This window comes from Hoplias malabaricus, chromosome 1 (assembly GCF_029633855.1).
Source record: "Hoplias malabaricus isolate fHopMal1 chromosome 1, fHopMal1.hap1, whole genome shotgun sequence".
Taxonomy (NCBI): domain Eukaryota; kingdom Metazoa; phylum Chordata; class Actinopteri; order Characiformes; family Erythrinidae; genus Hoplias; species Hoplias malabaricus.
This window is the reverse complement of record NC_089800.1, coordinates 80,471,806-80,492,248: the sequence shown is the minus strand read 5'-3', so window position 1 is coordinate 80,492,248 and position 20,443 is coordinate 80,471,806. Positions and strand designations below refer to the sequence as shown.

The 20,443-nt window shown below is 45.8% G+C and overlaps 1 protein-coding gene across 2 annotated transcripts in view; it reads right to left on the bottom strand.

Moving 5' to 3' along the window:
- Positions 1-2,888: 2,888 nt before the first annotated feature.
- Positions 2,889-20,443, bottom strand: part of zgc:174356 (uncharacterized protein LOC100137120 homolog) — a 39,216-nt gene continuing 21,661 nt past the window's right edge. Inside the window, exons 5-7 of one of the 2 annotated variants that reach the window (XM_066659718.1) lie at positions 19,577-19,660; positions 16,089-16,245; positions 2,889-3,058 (exon numbers count right to left, since the gene is read on the bottom strand). In XM_066659718.1, the coding sequence (XP_066515815.1) occupies positions 3,007-3,058; positions 16,089-16,245; positions 19,577-19,660 (293 nt within the window). In that variant the 3' untranslated portion in view covers positions 2,889-3,006. Of the gene's footprint in view, positions 3,059-16,084; positions 16,246-19,576; positions 19,661-20,443 lie in introns of those variants that run through there. The other variant, XM_066659807.1, reaches the window with a different exon arrangement.

The window sequence follows — 20,443 nt, the reverse complement described above, 5'->3', positions numbered from 1 at the left end:
AGAGCGCTGATTGTCCAGAGAGAATCGTCACTCTACGCCACGCAACGCAGACGACCAGCACCAACTCTCCATCTGTAAAATCTCCAGCTGCAGCAGAGATCACATTTGTTTCTATCCGACTCACAACGGCAGCTCGTAAAATTACACTGTGGTCTTTTGAAGAGGTTCAAACGCTTCTTGGATCGTTGGCCAATGAAAGAATCCAGCGATAACTGTTGAGTCCCAAACAACAACAACAACAACAACACGCCAATACACCATGAGTAAACACCGCTTAACGTTACCGCCGCCGTTGTTGTTGTAGGGGGCAGCTGGGGGGGAGCAGTGTGTTCTTTCCATATCTATGAGTTTTTGCAATTCCACATTACCACCTGCCCTGGGAGAAGCCAAACTATGGCCAGAGTGTATTCAAGTGGTCACAATGTTCTGTGTCCTTCACAAAAAGGCCAAACAGTGACATTGAGCAGGGTTCATTTTTAAGAAGTTTAACGAGGTTTACTCCCTTAATTATGGCATAGTACGTTTCTAAACAACAGCTCAGCCACTACTTTCTTGAAATCAAGAGGGAGGTGAGGGGTGTAAGGGTGGTTTCCTACCCTCCTCCAGAAGTTACATAGTGCAGTTTCGGAAGTGCTGAGCCTGGAGTAGCAAAGGCACTGTTCTCTCTCACATAATGTATTTTAAAATGGACATCGGGCAGCATCTATAGAACTTCATCGGTGCTCAGCTCTCGGCAAAACACTGTCTTCTCACAAAACATGCCATAAATATTAAATGATGTGTGAAATCAGGGAAAACAGAGGTGAAAAAATGAAAACCACTCATCAACCTGCAAAACAACAGCACAAAAATATAAAAGCTGTGCGGCTGTTGTCGGTTAACAGTATTTATAGAGTGAGAAGTGCAGTGTAATGGTGCTACGCTGCTAATCTTTCTGCTGCAGGTTTGCAGGCTGCAGGATAAATCACACACAGCAGCTGCCACTGAAACACTACTTCAGCAAAAGCCTCATGAACCCTGGTGTTTTACATCTATTTTCAGGTTTTTACACAGTGTATAATACATATAATAAATACAGAGGGCTATTTAGTGGAAAAGAAAGATGACAGGGGGTGAAATAATAATGGTAAATGCTTATTTAAATGTTCATTTGTATAAACACATGGTATAAAATACTTCACACCATTTTCCAGGATGAACACTGGTGGGGCTGTTGTAGGCCAGGAGGTGAAGAGTGTGTGTGTGTGTGTGTGTGTTTGTGAGCAGCATCATGAGATTTTCCTAGGGTCTGAACTAAATCTGAATCAGGGTTAGGGATCTCTAACACTGACCCCATCTGTAAATGGTCTAAACCCACACTCACACGGACATTTGGATACAATATTATCCCCAAGAACCGAACAAAAACCCATCACAGTTTCTGATCACTAAACTGTGATCTGTGCTAATCATGGGGCTGAGTTGTGGGGTGCCCCTTAGCTGCAGGGGAGAGGAAACCCCTGCCTGTGAGAACAAGGCCAGTTTTCTGGGTCACGTGTCTGTGGACGGCTCTCGAAAACTCTCAGAAGAATCTCACTGACATTACGCCTCCGTACACTCACTAGTCTCTGATAGTGTTTACAGAACTCATCTCACACTTCTAAAACATCTGTTCTGAACAGGGATTCCTCAAAGTGAATTTTAAAGGGCATCATTAATAAAAGAATAAGAAGGAACACCTTTATTGATCCCCTTGGGGAAATTGCTTTTCTGCATTTGACCCGTCTGTGGCAGTGAACACACAAACATAAACTAGGGGGCAATTCTTCACACACACTAGGGGCAGTGAACACACACACACAACATTAGGAGAGGGCTGCCAACCACCTCGGCGCCCGGGAAGCAATTTTGGGGGTTAGGTGCCTTGCTTAAGGTGATATTAGGCGTAAATGGATTTTTTTCTTGCCGGTCCCAGGAATTGAACCAGCGACCCCCCGGCCTCAAGCTCGCTTCTCTGACCTCAAGGACACGGCTGCCCCCATATGTCCATAAAATCGACATGAATTGAATCCTACATTTGTTCTCAGTATTTGCTCACAGATGAATTATAGTGCTGTAGCATGTGCATGGTGCTCACCGTTTGTTTGCAGTCACTAATGTGAATTAAAACCTGTATTCTCACTCTGATCAGATGTGGTTTGTGGTATTTCTCACTCCTCAGAACAGACCACGGCTCTCTGATCTGGGATCGTTCAGGAGCACATACAGAAGTCACCTGAAGCCCTGTTAATTGGATTATTATTATACAGTATCTTGGCATGCCATGATTACATGCAATCTCCCTGATTGGGGAACGACTCCAGGGCTCCACACTGTGGGTGAAAGGAGCCGGCGAGGGTGGGTCCTCTGCTCTAATTGTGGAGCCCGGAAATGGTTTATCAGGGAGAACAGCTTAAAGCTGCAGTTCTCAATTACCTCTCGCCAGCACGGCCCTGACCTTTCACTGCTCTAATTTTATTATGGGGTTATTAACGCTTGCGCTCTTCACACAATCAATCAAGCCATGCTGCTCCGAAAGACTTCCACCGAGGACTCCGCACTGAAGACCTTTCTCTCATCACCAACACGTGGATACGTGATGTGTGTGTTCCTTAATGGAGCTTGGTGTGTCACAGCTTCGCTTTTTGTAAAATGTGAAAACTCCCGCTGTCTTTAGATTTCACGATGAATGGAAATAAGGAAATAGACTCCATATTATTAAAGATTTAGAATGCTTTATTCATTTTTCTGTCAAGTTTCATATTTAAGGCGCTGAGGGTTTGATATCACAGCAGTGACGAGCCACCTACACACATTACCACAGCAGGAGGGTTACCTTTATAGATACAGGTGAGGAGGTGCTGATTTAAACACGTGACATGTAAAAAGAGATGTGCTACTGATATTATACAACAAGAAATACAGAGTATATACATGACTGATAACACATTAGGAATCCACCTGAGACCGTACAAACCAGAGGAGGTTTCAGTCCTGAATAACAAGACGACGATGTGTGACCGGCATCTCACTGATCCACCTGAGAGAGAGAGAGAGAGAGAGAGAGAGAGAGAGAAATAAACATGTCATTGTGGCATTGACCATGCCCCTCAGGGAAGGAGGATGCTGGAGGCAGTGGCGATGTGGCCTTCTGCCATTTATTCACAGTGACAAACATAATTTAAACCAAAAACAGTCAGGATTTCAGCTTAACATTAACAAAGCAAACATCCCTCTGTCTTCCTCCTCTCCTTCACTCTCCCCGGCCATTTGTACCCATCAACAAGTTGCTGAGAGCACCTCAGAGCCTAAACTCTATAGTGAGGATAGTTACGTGCCCACAGCCTCTCCAGAGTGGCAGCTTTGGTTGTCTTGGGCCACAGTCATTTCTAGAGAAAGATGAACATTTGTTATGCTGGATGTCCTTCCTGACGCAACTCTCTCTATTTTATCCGGGCTTTGCGAATGACTCTGCAACGCGATGTATTCCAGTGGCTAGGTACACACACTCACACCTATGGACATTTTGGAGTCTCCAATTCACCTACCACCTACCACACTCCTCACAGACAGTCACCTGGAGGAAACCCACACAGACACAGGGAGAACACAACACACTGCTCACAGACAGTCACCTGGAGGAAACACACACAGACACAGGGAGAACACACCACACTCCTCACAGACAGTCACCCGGAGGAAACCCATGCAGACACAGGGAGAATACACCACACTGCTCACAGACAGTCACCCGGAGGAAACCCATGCAGACACAGAGATAACACACCACACTCCTCAAAGACAGTCACCCGGAGGAAACCCACGCAGACACAGGGAGAACACTCCACACTCCTCAAAGACAGTCACCCGGAGGAAACCCACGCAGACACAGGGAGAACACTCCACACTCCTCACAGACAGTCACCCGGAGGAAACCCATGCAGACACAGGGAGAACACACCACACTCCTCACAGACAGTCACCCGGAGGAAATCCACACAGACACGGGGAGAACACACCACACTCCTCACAGACAGTCACTCGCAGCGGGACTCGAACCCACAACCTTCAGAACCCTGGAGCTGTGACAGAGACACTACCTGCTGCTCCACCGTGCCACCCTTCGAAAACCCCAACAACGGCAACTGTAAATTTAGGCGCTGTTTACTCATTGTTTGTTGGTATGTTGTTGTTGTTGTTTGGACTGAACACAACTCCGACCCCAGTTCTCACAGATCAGTTTTCCTAGTTGCACGTTTGGCTTTCACTGGAGACTTTCCTTGGCCACTAAGCCAAGGAGCCTCTGAACCTCTTCAAAAACCCCTTGTGGGAATGTTACGAGCTGCCGCTGTGAGTCGGATAAAAACAAATGTGAAAGCTGCCGTAACTTCAGAGATTTTACAAGCGGCAAATTTGTGCTGGAGATCTGCGTTTCGTGGTGATTGACAGGTCTCTGGCCAATCAGAGCTCTGCAGGGTTTACACCTCACCATTTACACCCTTTGGAACCACAACCGAGCATTGACTGAAAATGTACCTGGCTCCAGCGACCAGGACCAGATTTGGCTGGTGGAAAAACAAAAGAGCTGAGCCAAGTCGTGTAGGTTCCATACAGCAGAAAAGAGACTTAACAGACTTGGACAGTGAAAAGATAGATATCTAAAATACAGAAACTGCACAACAGACCTAGAGAGACACTCCGTATAAAGAGAGAGAACATGAGAGGGACCTAGAGGGACAGAAGACAGAGAGAAATGCCATTTACAAAGAGAGAGACAGAATGAAGCACAGATCTAAAGGGACAGATGAGAAAGGCAGAGGCCTCTAAACAGCTGATATAATAAAACCTGTGTTTACTTGTCGTTTAAGGTTTAAAATCAGACGTGAGGTACTTTGGCAAGGCGGCTTGCCAGTGACTTACAGCTGGTGCCACTGAATTTCAACATTTCCTCATGAAAAATTAATCACATCCCATCACAACAACAGAGACCAGAGCAAACAGTCAGGTTTTCTGTGCTCTCAGGTGCTGTATATGTGCAAAAACAAACAAACAACATCGCTGCCTGTGGAAAGCTTTTATTTAAAGCAACGTTAGGTGAAATATTTACCGATTTTAAACAGCTTTAAAATCATTGTGCTGCTCCACTAAACTATAATACGAGAATAGAGCCTCTGTCATGCACTAGGGGACACTGTCATATGGCCCCCCTCTAGATGTTACATAGAGCCGTTTCTGCAGTGCTGAGCCTGGAGTAGCAGTGACATAGGCTCTGCTTAGTGGAGCATTGCAATGATTTTGAAGCTGTAAACTTAAGGTAACAGTATTATGTAGTGATCATTTAACACTATTAATATCAGCGGTTACTTGACACACAGCTCAGCAGATTCATGGTTGAGGATCTGGAGGTGTGTCCACAAACCTCTGTGTGCCCTGTGTCACGATGCAAACACATCGATGCAGATCTACGCAGAAATATAAACCGGACTAAACAGATGTAGCTCCTCCCCCTGCTCTCTCCTGTCAGGAAACCCAAGTAAGCCCTTGATTCAGTCCTAGGACAAACCGCTCCTCAGTTTCAAACAGACTATTCGAAACATTAATGTCCACCATCGGTCACAGAGCTACAATAAACCCAAGCCCTTTATGTGAAAAGCTGAGTTTCATTTTCTTCCCACTTGAAGGTCCAGGAAAGGTTTTAGTTCTACCGGGTGCAATAAGGAGCCCATTTTAAAACCTTCAATAATTCACAGCGGGGTCAGGGGGCAAAGTGAGGGGCAGCTATGTTCCCCTCACACGTCTCTGGCTCTGAGCTTTATAGCACAGACCACTGACAGAACTATAGCAACCTAGAACACATACAGCAGCTCCTATAGCAGAGAGTATAAGGGTGTTTACTGAGTGGATTTACATGCTGCACTTTCAGAAAAAAAAAAAAGGTACATTAAAGGAATGGTATGTAATATTTTTACCTTAAAATTGCAGCTTCAAAATCATTGTGATGCTCCACTGAGCTGTAACAGGGAGAACAGAACCTCTGTCTTTATTACTCTGGGCTCAGCACTGCAGAAACTACACTATGTAACATTTGGAGAAGGGTAAGATACTACCCGCTTCACCCCCATCCACACTGGTTTTAGTACTGTGCTGTAAAAATGAATTACACTAGGTGGGGCCCCAGGGCCAAAAAGTCAGAAATTACCTAATGTGCCTTTAAAGGTACAGATTGTGTAAATAAATATTTAAAGGTAAAGCAGTGGTGTTAAAGTCCAGTTGTGTTTTCTACAGGTTCATTACACTCTCTTCTCCAGAAGAAGGGGGATATTTGTAAGCTGTCTTTATAGATATGGGTAAAAAAAATACCAAAATAAAAGTCCTTGAGAAAATACTTTAAAATCTACAATTATTATAAAATATGGTACAATTATGTTCTCTAAACAAAGGTAGTGAAGATGTAACCTTGAGGGTAACAACTTGTGGCATTCGCGAGCTCTACATTTCTAGATGAACTGTTCAGTCCGTCAGTTGTAGCAGAGATCTGTATAAAAATAACTTTCTAATACGGGTTGTTGTACAGTACATGGTCTAGTTGACGCTAGCTGAAGTCTAATTGCTAAGATACGGGCTTCCGAACGGAAAAGGCCCGCCGCGACCTGTTTGACGTCTCGATGAGTTTGTGGGGAGTGGAAAATTGTGAAATGGAAAATGAATTTCTCATCAGACTAAAGATTTAATAAACAACACGCCTTGAACTTGGCATTTCTTTGTTTGTGAGCATTCACTGCTTCCTGCCTGATTTGTCAACAGCAGTTTAACTGATTACACCGTGAATGGCTTTCCATAATTTCAGCTTCAGCAGCTCACTCCCTTCCTTCCACTGTGAGACTGGACTCTCTCCTGCTCTGTGTGGATGGTGGATGGTGCACTGTGCTGTGGAGATGTGATTAAAGACAGGTGATGAGACTGAGATGAAGCTCCAGCTCGACTGATGGGGGGTGAAGAACAACAGAGGAAGAGGCCTGGGCTGATAACTCTCTCATTAAAAGGTGGAAACGAAGGCCCATCTCTGCGGCTGACAAACCGTGGACGGAGCGCGCCGACACGCCCGCACATTTATCTGCCAACGGCAATTAGCCACGGACGAGACCGCCCACTCCAGCCTCCCCCTGCTGACAAGGACAATTAATTACACATCGTCGTGTGCTTTTAATTAGACGTCAACCTGAGGCCGCGCTGTTTATGCTCCGTCTCTGACTGCGGGCGGGGCCTTCTTCCGTGTTTGAAGTGGAAGGATAAACATGGTCTTGGATGTGGTTATTCCTGCAAACCTCAGCCAAGGCCTTTTCCCATCTGCCACAGCTATGGGCTTATGGTCTTCATTTGCACATGGAAATAAGCATCATGGGGATGTAAGGGTGTTCAGGCCTACGCTCTGTTTTCCCTTAGTGTGGACTTTGGTGAAGACTGAAAAATGATGTGACCCCAAACATACTTCTGAACAGCTGATACTATGTTTTGGCCTCACATTTATTTACGTCAAACAACTGCAAATGGGCTAATAGCGATGTAATATTTCACCGACCCAAGGATAAAAACAAATGTGAAAGTTGCCATAGGGCGGCACGGTGGCGCAGCAGGTAGGGGCCTGGAGGTTGTGGGTTCGATTCTCGCTCTGGGTGACTGTCTGTGAGGAGTGTGGTGTGTTCTCCCTGTGTCTGCGTGGGTTTCCTCCGGGTCGCTGTCTGTGAGGAGTTGGTGTGTTGTGTTCTCCCTGTGTCTGCGTGGGTTTCCTCCGGGTGACTGTCTGTGAGGAGTGTGGTGTGTTCTCCCTGTGTCTGCGTGGGTTTCCTCCGGGTGACTGTCTGTGAGGAGTGTGGTGTGTTCTCCCTGTGTCTGCGTGGGTTTCCTCCGGGTGACTGTCTGTGAGGAGTTGGTGTGTTCTCCCTGTGTCTGCGTGGGTTTCCTCCGGGTGACTGTCTGTGAGGAGTGTGGTGTGTTCTCCCTGTGTCTGCGTGGGTTTCCTCCGGGTGACTGTCTGTGAGGAGTTGGTGTGTTCTCCATTTGTCTGCGTGGGTTTCCTCCGGGTGCTCCGGTTTCCTGCCACAGTCCAAAAACACACGTTGGTAGGTGATTTGGCGACTCAAAGGTGTCCGTAGGTGTGAGTGTGTGAGTGAATGTGTGTGTGTTGCCCTGTGAAGGACTGGCGCCCCCTCCAGAGTGTATTCCCACCTTGTGCCCAATGATTCCAGGTAGGCTCTAGACCCACCGCGACCCTGAACTGGATAAGCAGTTACAGATAATGAATGAATGAATGAAGTTGCCATAACTTTAGTGGTTTTAAAAGCGGCGAGTTTGTGTTGGAGCTCTGCGTTTGGTGGTGATTGACAGGTCTCTGGCCAATCAGGGCTCTACAGGGTTTACACAACACGGTGTAGTATCTACTCAGCTCGGCTGGAACCGTAAGCGATCAGGGAGTAAAACGGTACTTGGTTCCAGGACCAGATTTGACCAATTTGGAAAAGCATAGGAGCAGAGCCGAGGCGAGTGGGTTCCATGCAGCGGAAAAGTACCATTAACACCTTAATGTCCTCGAGATATAGTGTCCATTCTGCATGCTGACAGATCCTTTGAGATTCATTTACAGAAATCCTCAGATATATTGTTACTGTGGTGGTACCTCAAGGTTCATATTCAGCGCCTTTTAGTTAGACAACATAAACGTCCCGAATTCTATATTATTTGTAGATAATATTCTGAGGTTTTGTTTAGAGGTTTGTGAAGAAGATCCCTGATCTGTTGTCATCTGCCACTGCTCTGTGTGCTGTTCTGTCTCACTTCCCCACCTCTTACATAATGAAACATAAAGGAGCCTAAACACAGGCCATTAGGCTGTCTACACCATCTCTCTACATGTGTGTGTGTGTCTAATTATGCAAATTCACCACATACCCCTCTCAGACCTATACGCACCTGCGCTTTTCCACGCTGTTGTTTGGAGTGAGAAAGAGCATAATTATTCATGATGCAAACAGAACAAGAGCTCCACCGTCGAACAGCCTCCAAAGTCGTGCATATTTAATGGCTGCCATACGAAGCCGCGCACCGCACTCTGAATTCCAAATGCCAGGCGCTCGTCCTGCGCCCGCGGGCAAAAAGGAGCATCAAAGATTGATTTTAACAACAGTTTTTGGGACAGAGTGGAGTCTGGGTGCTGTGGGCAGTTGCTGGATATTCAGGCCGCGCAGACCGCAGATCTGACCAAGCTTTTGACCACGGTCTTCATCCGTTTCTACTAATAATGGCATGAAGAGATCCTCTACCCTCTGTGTGTGTTCAGAGAGCAGGACTGTCACTCAGGTTTCTGGAGCAGCCATGGAAACCAGCCCAGTGCTGAGCTCTGAGCATCCCACTACTGTACTCACCTCCAGGCTAAAGCCAATAACCACTCCTTCAGCCGCAATCAGAAATAAATAAACAATTAAACCAGAGAGGGAGTATTGACCAGCTGCCGTGTGCACTTTTCTTCTTGTGTTTGTGAGTGTGTGTGTGTGTGTGCCTAAAGCAGGGCTATAGAAAAAGCTTGAGCAGTGGATTTGTGCAGACTTAACAGGCCAGATCAATCTAGTGCCCGAATCAATGCAAGGGGTTCGGCAAATCTCCATTAGCCGGTGTTATTGGGCTGTCCAGGGCCAACCACACGGAACTGGGACCAGCTCACACTTCTGTTCTCTGCAAGATCCATTCAATAACTCTTTCTGCTCTTACCACGCCACACCTGAGCTAAACATGGCAATTAGTGTCAGAATGGGTTCAAACAAACAAACAAACAAATAAACAAACAAACAAGCCTTCTTCTTCTTCAAAAATGGAGCTGCACAAGAGAGGAGCACATCCCTGACTTTACACTCTGTCACTGACTCACAAAGAAAGGCATAAAGTCAAAAACCAAAACCTGAGAAACTGAGATGCGTGAGTGTGGAGAACCATTTTAAAGTTTAAAGAAGCTTTGAATGATGTAAAGGGTCTTTAGAGGACCCTTAGTAGGGTAAGTTCAGCTGAGCTTATCTGACCATGCTGGGACTGCAAATGTTTGATGGAGCATCTGTGAGGAACACAGCTCAAACAACAACAGAAATCTCATGATGGAGCTGTTTCTGCACTTCAGAGTTAACCATGTCGGTCAGCTGGACGTACTCTCTGTGTCCGCTGTGGGTGAAGAAGCATCGGTTCAGTGAAATGCATTCATTTTTCATTCATTTATTGTCTGTAACCCATATCCAGTTCATGGCGGCGGTGGGTCCAGAGTCTACCTGGAATCACTGGGCGACACACACTCACACCTACGGACACTTTTGAGTCACCAGTACACCTACCCACGTGTGTTTTTGGACAGTGGGAGGAGACTGGAGCACCCGGAGGAAACACACGTGAACAACTTTGGTTATATTTACTATATTCCACTTCTGCTCATATCCCCCTTAATTTTACACACTGTTCCTTTAATTCTGAGCAGAAGTTAATTAAATGAGGTGTATTCTCTGAAGTGCACAGGTAAGAAAATGCTTTGAAGTGAAGTACCTCCACACAGGATCATTTAGAGGCAGATGTTTTTAAGAGAGGGATGGCTGAGGATCTGAGAGAGATGCTTTAAAGCATGGATTCATCTATTTTTTAATCCAGGATTCTCCTGTAGATCTGTAGAACTTGGCTTTGCTCTCTCTCTTGCTCTGTGTCTCTGTCTCTCTCTCTCTCTTGCTCTGTCTCTCTCTCTCTGGCTCACTCTGTGTCTCTCTCCATCTCTCTCTCTCTCTCTCTCTCTCTCTTTCTCTCTCTCTCTCTCTCTCTCTTTCTCTCTCTCTCGCTCTGTCTCACTCTGTGTCTCTCTCTCCATCTCTCTCTCTCTCTCTCTCTCTCTCTCTCTCATTATTCCTGCAGACTGGCCTTAGCAAGACCCACAGAGTTGGACAAATCATTCTCTGGCACACAGGCATACTTAAGCACACATTAATATACACTCTCACACACACACACTCTCTCTCTCACACACACACACACACACAGATGGAAAAACTGCCCCGGCAAGCCGAGTTAAGTCCTCAGATACACTCAGTGTGAATATTTAATTTAATTTCATGGACGTTGGAAAGAGCATCTCCAAGTTCCGACAAAGCCTTTCTGTGATGGCATTTTTCATTATCTCCAAGTGGACCTCAGGCTCCTGATTACAGGAAAACGCATGTTCACTTTGATAAGCTTCAAATTACACACATGCCCATGGCGAGAGCGTCGAGACAGCTGAGTGTTTGTGGAGACGGTGGGGAAATGGGGACGTGTCTCTCCCACATACCTGGGAAACAAATTCATCTCTCGGTATTTCAATTAAAACACTGTCTGAGATGGCAGACGTCCGACAGGCTCCCCGACGGCCTCGATACAGGAAATTTCAATCACCATTAGCACTGTAATTCACTGTACTCTGTTCGGTTCCAGCTAAATTCCAACTCTTTTGGAAACATGAGCGACAAAAAAGCATCACTGAGGGCTCTAATACAGTAATATAACAATATTTCATTTGCCGTTATTCCAGCGTGTGAGGGGCTGATTGTACACCTATCACTCCCCAACAGAGCACCAGCGAGGGGCCATTACAAAGTGTGTGTGGCTGCTGCTGACTTAATTGTCTTCTGACGACAACTCGGAGGGCAGGAAGCGTGTCCGTGGGGTGTATGTGTGTGTGGTTGGAAGGCCCAAGCAGGCCCAGCCCCTGGGAGCAGCCCATTAGCGGCGTAATTACAGCTTGGCTACGATAACCACGCCACACTTCACTACCCATCGCACGCAGCCCTTATTGCAGGGGGCTTTACTTAATACCTTTATTACAAAAGACAATCGCTTAATTATAGAGTCGGCAGAAGAGCATCAAATGTGCGTCAGAATCAATTTAGGAGCTGGTAATGGAGGCAGTCGGGCTGTTTATCCTCAACCTGACAAGCGTGTCAGTTAAGTTCCAGCAGTCAGAGCTGCGTTCGGATAACTTCCTGATTATCCATCAGACATGGCACAATGATGTGGAAAGAATGAGCGTTTCTGACTAAGTGTCTGTGAGGACTCCGCTCTGGTGATTGTGCTGCTTGAAACAATGGGAACCCATTTACAGACCAATTAAAGTTAAAGTGTCGAGACCAAATCAGGCTCACAACAAAACACTGGTGAAGAAAAATTTCAAAGAAAAATCCAAGGTCTCAACCCACGAGCCCCACAGCAGCGTTCTCCCTCTGTCTAAAAAGCCCTGTTCAGAACGCCTGCTTTCAGCGCCTGTTCCTTTAAATGATAATGAGCCGCTCGCTGTTCACCCCGACCCTGAGTGCCCAGCAGTGAGGAGCGAGGAGCAGAAGCTCTGGTTTTTAGCCATTTTTGCTCAATTCTCTTCATTTCCTGTTCCCGTTTTTTTTACTGTTTTAAACTCGTCTTTGCGCTCTCACATAAACGTGGGTCCAGCGCTGTGATTGGACAGACTCAGACAAGGGGGCGGGGCAATTCTAAAGTCTTTGCATGTGACGTCAGAAGAAGAGCGTAGCCAGAACGACTCGTTTTATCCCATGTTTTCTTACTCAGGCAGTGCACAGAAAACTGACTGGGGTCTTGTTTCACAGTGTGTGGGTTGGTAGACTCCAGAATTACACATTAATATGCACATGCACCGAAGAAGGGATTTCTTTATGAATCCCATTTAAGTGAGCACTCTTAGATTTTCCCTCTGTATTTGCCACATTAATATCATGTAAATCACCAAGAACAAAGATCACCTCTAACAAACGGGCAGCGTTTTAGACTGAGGTCAAGAAAATGTCAGTCAGTTTTTCTGAAAACGAAAGATGAAAAAGAAGAGCACAAACCTTGTTCAGTCTGAAAAACATCAGTACCATGATAAACCTGCCACAAGCCTTCATTATCACACGGCAGTGAAGCCTGTTGAACATGTGACTGATTCACATTAGGCTCATTATTATTATTATTATTATCATTATTATTCCCTGCACTGCTGATGATGAGCTGATGTGGAGTGAAGTTGCACTTCTCCACATCTACAGGTTGAGTCATAAACCCAAGGGAGCGTATATAAAGCAAGGTGTATATGGGACATATTCTGAAATAGATTTGTTAAAAATACACCACCCCTTCATTTGGAGGGAATGGGGAAATCAAGCGTGAGAGGAACTTCTACCAACACAGAGCACATCTGTCATTTCCTGTTGCTAATCACAAACACCATGACAAGTTTTTATTATCAAAACTTATTCTGGAAGTTTAAACATCCCTAGAAATATATAGTTTTTATATGGGGCAGCCCTGGCTTTTAGGTTAGAGAAGCGAGGGGGGGCAGAAAAAATATTATTCACGGCGGAAATGCCCTTGAGCAAGGCACCTAACCCCCAAACTGCCCCTGGGCGCCGAGGTGGTCACAGCCCCCTGCTCTGGTTGTGTGTGTGTTCACTGCCCCTAGTATGTGTGAAGAAAAGGAAATTCTCTAAGGGGGATCAAAAAAGGTGTTTCTTCTTTTTCAACATACAACAACCAGTAGTTCCAGGTCTGATACCTGATTGGCCGACTCACACAGTACGAGGGTCATTGAATAAGTTCTCGGTGTTGATATAATCTGTTAGGTATACAAATAAGTTTTAAAGAATTTTTGTGTAACACATAATCGTAATCCGCGACCTTGAAAAGGATTAAGCAGCAACTAAGAATTCAAACATTCATTCATTCATTATCTGTAACCCTTATCCAGTTCAGGGTCGCGGTGGGTCCAGAGCCTACCTGGAATCACTGGACACAAGGCAGGAACACACCCTGAAGGTGGCGCCAGTCCTTCCCAGGGCAACACACACTCACACATTCACTCACACACTCACACCTACGGGCACTTTTGAGTCGCCGATCCACCAACCAACGTGTGTTTTTGGACTGTGGGAGGAAACCGGAGCACCCAGAGGAAACCCACGCAGACACAGGGAGAACACGCCACACTCCTCACAAACAGTCACCTGGAGGAATCCCGCGCAGACACAGGGAGAAAACACCACACTCCTCACAGACAGTCACCCGGAGGAAACCCACGCAGGCACAGGGAGAACACACCACACTGAGTGTGTGTTGCCCTGTGAAGGACTGGTGCCCCCTCCAGTGTGTGTTCCTGCCTTGCACCCAGTGATTCCGGATGTACTCCGGACCCACCGCCGCCCTGAACTGGATAAGCACTTACAGACAATGGATGAATGTACACCTAATACTAAGTGCATCCTGCATATAATTTTCTAAAAGCTTGAGGCTGTGACACTTTCTGAGAGATATAAAGAAAAAATTAGGTGAGTTCCATCATTCATTTTGTTAAATCTCTGCAAAAACTGAACTATTCTGAGTAACACACGTGTTTTGAGGAAACTGGAGCCTGGCACTGTGTGTGAGACAGTGGACTCCTGGACTCAGGCCCAAGGGGTTTTTACCTGCTCCACAATCTGAAGAAACATCTCAGAAGAAAGAGGTTTTCTGATGATAACAATAAATTATATTTTTAGACGTAAAGACAAAATGTTTTTTCAGGGAAATGAAAAACTAATCACTAGATCTAACAAAGGTATAAAAGTTAAGGGTGATTACATATAGGAATAAAGATATAATACATTTCAAATGTGCTTTTCTTCATACATATACAGAGAACTTACATATTCACTGTATACAATTTGCACTTGAATATTCAGTGTATTAATGTGCACAGACGTGTCTGAATTCTCAAAATATGATATGATACGTGCAATTTATTTCATATAAATATATGGATACACAGGTACTTTATGGTTCCCAGAGGGAAATTCAAAGCAGACACTAATTATAATCAACACAGCAATTATTCACTGAACATTAGGTTTTACCTTTGATTTTATTGTTTTATTCTTTAATGTCCCTCGAGACCCTGAGTAAGTTCACCGTGGTTTCTCTTCATTTCGTGTCGTAACTTTCAAACCTCACTTTAAATATAAAAGTCTACTGTAGTCTCAGTAAAACACGGCCTCTGCGATTTATAGCTTATCACTTATTTTGACATAAATAACCCCTGATCTATAACCTGGGTGGGCCAGTCATTTTTTTAATCCCAATGTATGTCATTGTCATCTCTCTCCTGAAGGAATACACAGGAGACAGATCAATATCTAATTCCACTTTGTCCCTATCACTCTTCCAGGGGCCGAGTGACATCGGCGCCTCACTTTCCATTCTTACAAAACGCACGTGGCCGTGTGGAGGCAGTTCATTACCATCCCCAGACACTGATGTGACCCTGCCGTCATTGCTCTGAAAGGCTCTTGAGGCTGGTACTGATTATTAACACATGAAATCGCTCTGTATTTCACATCAAGAAAAAGAGAAATAATTATTTGCATTTGGAAAAAATGAAAGTTTTTCTCACTCAGAGTTGCATACCGAGGGAAGATAGAAAAGCAATAAAGACGCATGAGCTAAACAGAAGGAAATCTTTGCTTCAAGTGATATTACCCTCCATTAAGAAGAAACGATGCTCGTGTGCGGCCCACGCTTGAGGAAAATGAAATTAGCTCCTACAATTCCTCCTCAGCGCAATTACAGCGCATTAGGAAGTGATTACACATCCAGTATGGATATTATACTGAGGCTCTCTGCCTGAATCTCAAAAGACCAACATGTTTGTGTGCGTATGTGTTTTGGGTGTGCTGTGTATGTGTGTGTGGTTGTTTGGTGTGTGTTTATGAAGAGAGAAAAACACTCATTTACAATTCTTAGCATCAGTTTGAAAACGCCCTTACGTCTGCAGAGAGCCGCCTGAAAGTACAGAGGTAGTGGACAATTATCCCTAACCCTCACAGAGCGTCCACATTAATAGGAGATAATCACAGGGTCACCTCATCCACGATGGGGGCTGCCAGGGTTGTTACGCACATCAACAATCATTAATATCTCATTTATGAGCCAATATGCAGCCACCGACTCATGGAGATGCATCTCACTAGAGCAAATCAGTATCAGCCAGTGTCACTTACTGTATGAGGATGAGGACGATGAGGCAGAAGCCAGCCATGATGATGAAGGGCATGCCCGGGAAGGTGGGGAGGGTCAGTGGGTAGAGGCCGTTAAAAAGGATGGCAGCGAAGATGAAGCAGGTGGCTTCCACTGAGGCCGTGAAGGAGAACATGGCGCCTGCGGAGAAAAGGTCAGGTAAATGGCAGTGTTATGATATTAAATTTATTTTTGTTTTTGGATTTCAACTGTTTCACAAACATCTCAGACCCCTAGCAACCATCTAAATTATTCAAATGGGTTTGTAGAATTAAATATTTAATCACCACAAATCACATTTACATATGAATTACAGCTAAAATCAACAGGCTTGGGTCCAGGGTCTGGTTTCTTCACACACACATTGTGGCTCTTCCCAGTTCATTTATTTCTACAACCAGAAGCCGGAGCGACATTTCTCACTCTGTAACAATTTGTACTTTAATGTAATTGCTTTCCACAAGGCTCAGGCCCAGGCCTAACTCTCTGGGTCTCCCTCACGCCCCCTGCCTGTGAGAAGACCACTGTTTCATAGCGTTTTTGCTTTATTACAACCTGCTTTTGTTATTGCAGGTGAGAACTGTGACCTCCCAGGCTTTAGAGCTCATTCAAATGAGGCGCATGAGCTTGTGTTTTTCATGTATGTTTTACTGCATTGACTTGTGATCCTCATTAACCTTTGCTTTATCTAAAGTACACTGCTGAGTGCAGCTGTAAAATAAAGCGCAGGCCCTTGTTTATCTCCCGTACTCATGAGTAATGGCAGCGCTGGCTGGAGAGTATGGAGTGGCGTCATGAATAATGGTTTGATCCGCATTGATAAAACATCTCCCCGTGCTGTAGTGAGCGCTGGGACGGCTCTGACTAACTGGAGCAGAATGAGCTGCTGTGTGCGTGTGAGCAGCCTTTAAGTGCCTCTAACATGGAGTCCTTATTGATCTGAGCCGGAGCTGAAAGCGCTGCTGAACGTTGACTCTGAAGTGTTGGTGACATGTGCAGCATGAGACACACGGAGGGAAAGGAGCAGCTCGTCAGAGACAGTGTTCGTGATGGAGGCTAAAAAAAGGCAGGTTTTTAGCAGAAGTGGAAAACAGGAGCGTCTCCAGGTCCCTCCGCTGAATACAGCACACTCACGGTGACCCAGAAATATGACGGCATCGCTAAGTGAGAGCAGCAAACTTTAGAGACGATCACAGAAAGTTTTTTGTCATTTAGATGAGATAAAAGAAACCTGCCATCTCTGAGAGCCACATAAAAACACACAGAGCTTCACTGATCTCTTTCATCTTCTCCAATGTGGTGAGAAGCTGGTGGAAGCTGGAGAATCCCTGAGATCTCGCAGTATCCCGCAGTGCTACTGAGAGATACAAATGTGTCAGTGCTTTCAGTGTAGCCCGTAGAGCCCGTCTCCGTCTCTCTCCCTAGCTTTAAATCAGAGGAAGAGATGAGAGACACTCAGAGGAGGGAAGCAACATGTGACACTAGCTACTTGGTTTCTCCATGCTGTATTCTGCTAGAATCAGGATCCCATCCTCCACAGGTCTCTCCATGTCCAGCTCTGGAGGAGGAGAAAAACGTGGGGTCTATGCTGCTCCAGGCTTTCTCAGAAAAACTCTCCAGGCCTAGGCCCAACTCACTCAGCCACAGCTGTCCATGTTTTCCCTATAAGGGTAATAAGGGTGATGGCCCAGGCTCGACCAGACCCTAAATGTTCAGCGCTACCTGACAATACAGGAAAGTTTTACCATCCATTCTGACAGAAGATGGCACTGAGCATTTAGGGTCTGGTTGAGCCTGTAAAGAACAACAAAGGTTTTGAATTTTCTGTGTTGATACCTTTTGAACCATAAGAGATATTGCAGATCTGACTGCCACAATCGATTTCTGAGAAGATTCTGGTCTTCTCTGATATGCTACATGATCACATTCCCATTGGGAAAACTTGCCCTTGATCCAATATGGCGGCTTTCAAAATGGCGGATATGCTCTGTATATTCAAATTCTTTATTCTATAAATATTCAAATTCTCTATTATATTACTAACTGCACAGTCACATTCCTATATGTTATATATAAATATATACACTTTTTTAAATACACTTTAGGTCATGAACCTCCTTTAAAAGCACGGGTCTGATCTTTGGGTGATGGGGAGGTTAAAACAGACATAACTGCTGGCCGGTGCATGGTGTTCATGCATATGAATAAATGTCTTCAGTGTTTCAGCCACTCGCTCTGTTTTGTTTTCTGGTTTTCTCTGGTCTCTCTGTTCTGGTGATTTTACACTTATCCAATTCAGGGCGGCAGTGGGTACGGACCCTACCTGGAATCATTGAGCACAAGGCTGGAACACACCCTGGAGGGGGTGCCAGTCCTTCACAGAGGGAAACACACTCACTCACACTTACGAACACTTTTGAGTTGCCAATCCACCTGCCAACGTGTGTTTTTGGAGCGTGGGAGGAAACCGGAGCACCCGGAGGAAACCCACGCAGACACAGGGAGAACACACCACACTCCTCACAGACAGTCACCCGGAGGAAAGCCACACAGACACAGAGAGAACACACCACACTCCTCACAGACAGTCACCCGGAGGAAACCCACGCAGACACAGAGAGAACACACCACACTCCTCATAGACAGTCACCCGGAGGAAACCCACGCAGACACAGAGAGAACACACCACACTCCTCACAGACAGTCACCCAGAGGAAACCCACACAGACACAGGGAGAACACACCACACTCCTCACAGACAGTCACCCAGAGGAAACCCACACAGACACAGGGAGAACACACCACAATTCTCACAAACAGTCACCAGGAGGAAACCCATGCAGACACAGGCAGAACACACCACACTCCTCACAGTCAGTCACCCGGAGCGGCACTCAAACCCACAACCTCCAGGACCCTGGAGCTGTGACAGAGACACTACCTGCTGCTCCAAAAGGGTTTAATTGCATTATTATTATATCAGTGGCATAACATGTTCTTAAAATGACAAAAATATCATATAATCATATAATTTCTTGGACAATATTTTGATCACAATATCAGTATTGTTACAGGCCTAATTAAAGTGTCTGCTAAATGTAAATGTGATTTAGAAATTCTTCAGTGACTACAACAAAAAAGAGGTTATAAGCTGGTAACCAAGTGTGAGGCCATCAGCAACTGAAAGATGCTTTTATCTTCATCACACACACACACACACACACACACACACACGCCCAGAGCAGCATGCAGCCATCCCAGCACCTGGGGAGCAGATCGGGGTTAGGTGCCTTGCTCAAGGCCACATCAGCCGTGGATGTTGAGGGAGGAGACAGAGCTTTTTCTTAAACTAACCCCGATCCTGGACAAACCAGCAACTTTGCGCTCACAAGCCTGCTCCTCCAACCTGTGACGAAGCCTGCGGGGCTGTAGCCGTAGCTGTAGAACCTTTACTGTTACTTTCTCAACTCACCTTGTTCATCAGGTCCCACGATGGCAGAAGACAGGGAGCGAATCACAGCCTGGTTTATCCCAGCAGGAGTTCCTAGCACAGCCACTGCAGAGTAAACACACTGAGTGAGACCCTCGGCTCAACCGAGGCACATTATGATGTTAAAACAGGGGTGTGCTGCGCGCATTTAAAACCCGAGCTCTGTATGCGGTCAACGTTGCGAGGACGCAGCTGAGGGCCTCACGTATCAAAGATCCTAATGTGCAAATTGGTCAGAATTAAGATGTTCAATAATTCATGAGCCTCATCCATATGCATGTGGCTCCAAAGAGTCAACCCAAGCCAATAACCCCATTTTAATTCCAGCAAACACAAACTCAGTCATCTCTGTAAACTGCTCAAAAATGCAGCGAGGAAGCGGCTCAGCGGAATGACGGGGAGGGCTCTGGTTTATTGCTGTGGTTATTTGGGATAAGGCACGATCCTTCCCACCCCATCACACACACACACACACACACACACACACACACACGAGCATGCTTCAGCATCGTAATGGAGGTGGCGCCTCCTGCGTGATTCTGCTGTGCCCCTCATTATCCCAGCAAACGTAAAAAGAGAGGAATGCAGATGCCTCCTCCAGCTGCTGATTATTCTCCAGAGCTGCCACTCATCTCCTCCTCAAAGCGCTGCCGTCTGCCGCGTCGATTAGAATAACAATGTCCACCACCATTTACGCAATTAAAGGTATCAACATCGATCGGTTCCTCTTCCCCAACAATGGTGGTCTGCAGGGAATAACAGCGGTGGATGCACCCCCACAACCTCCACAGCACCCCTCGGACTTTCCAGCAGAAGGTCAGATGAGAAGAGTCTGGATCTGCTTCACCA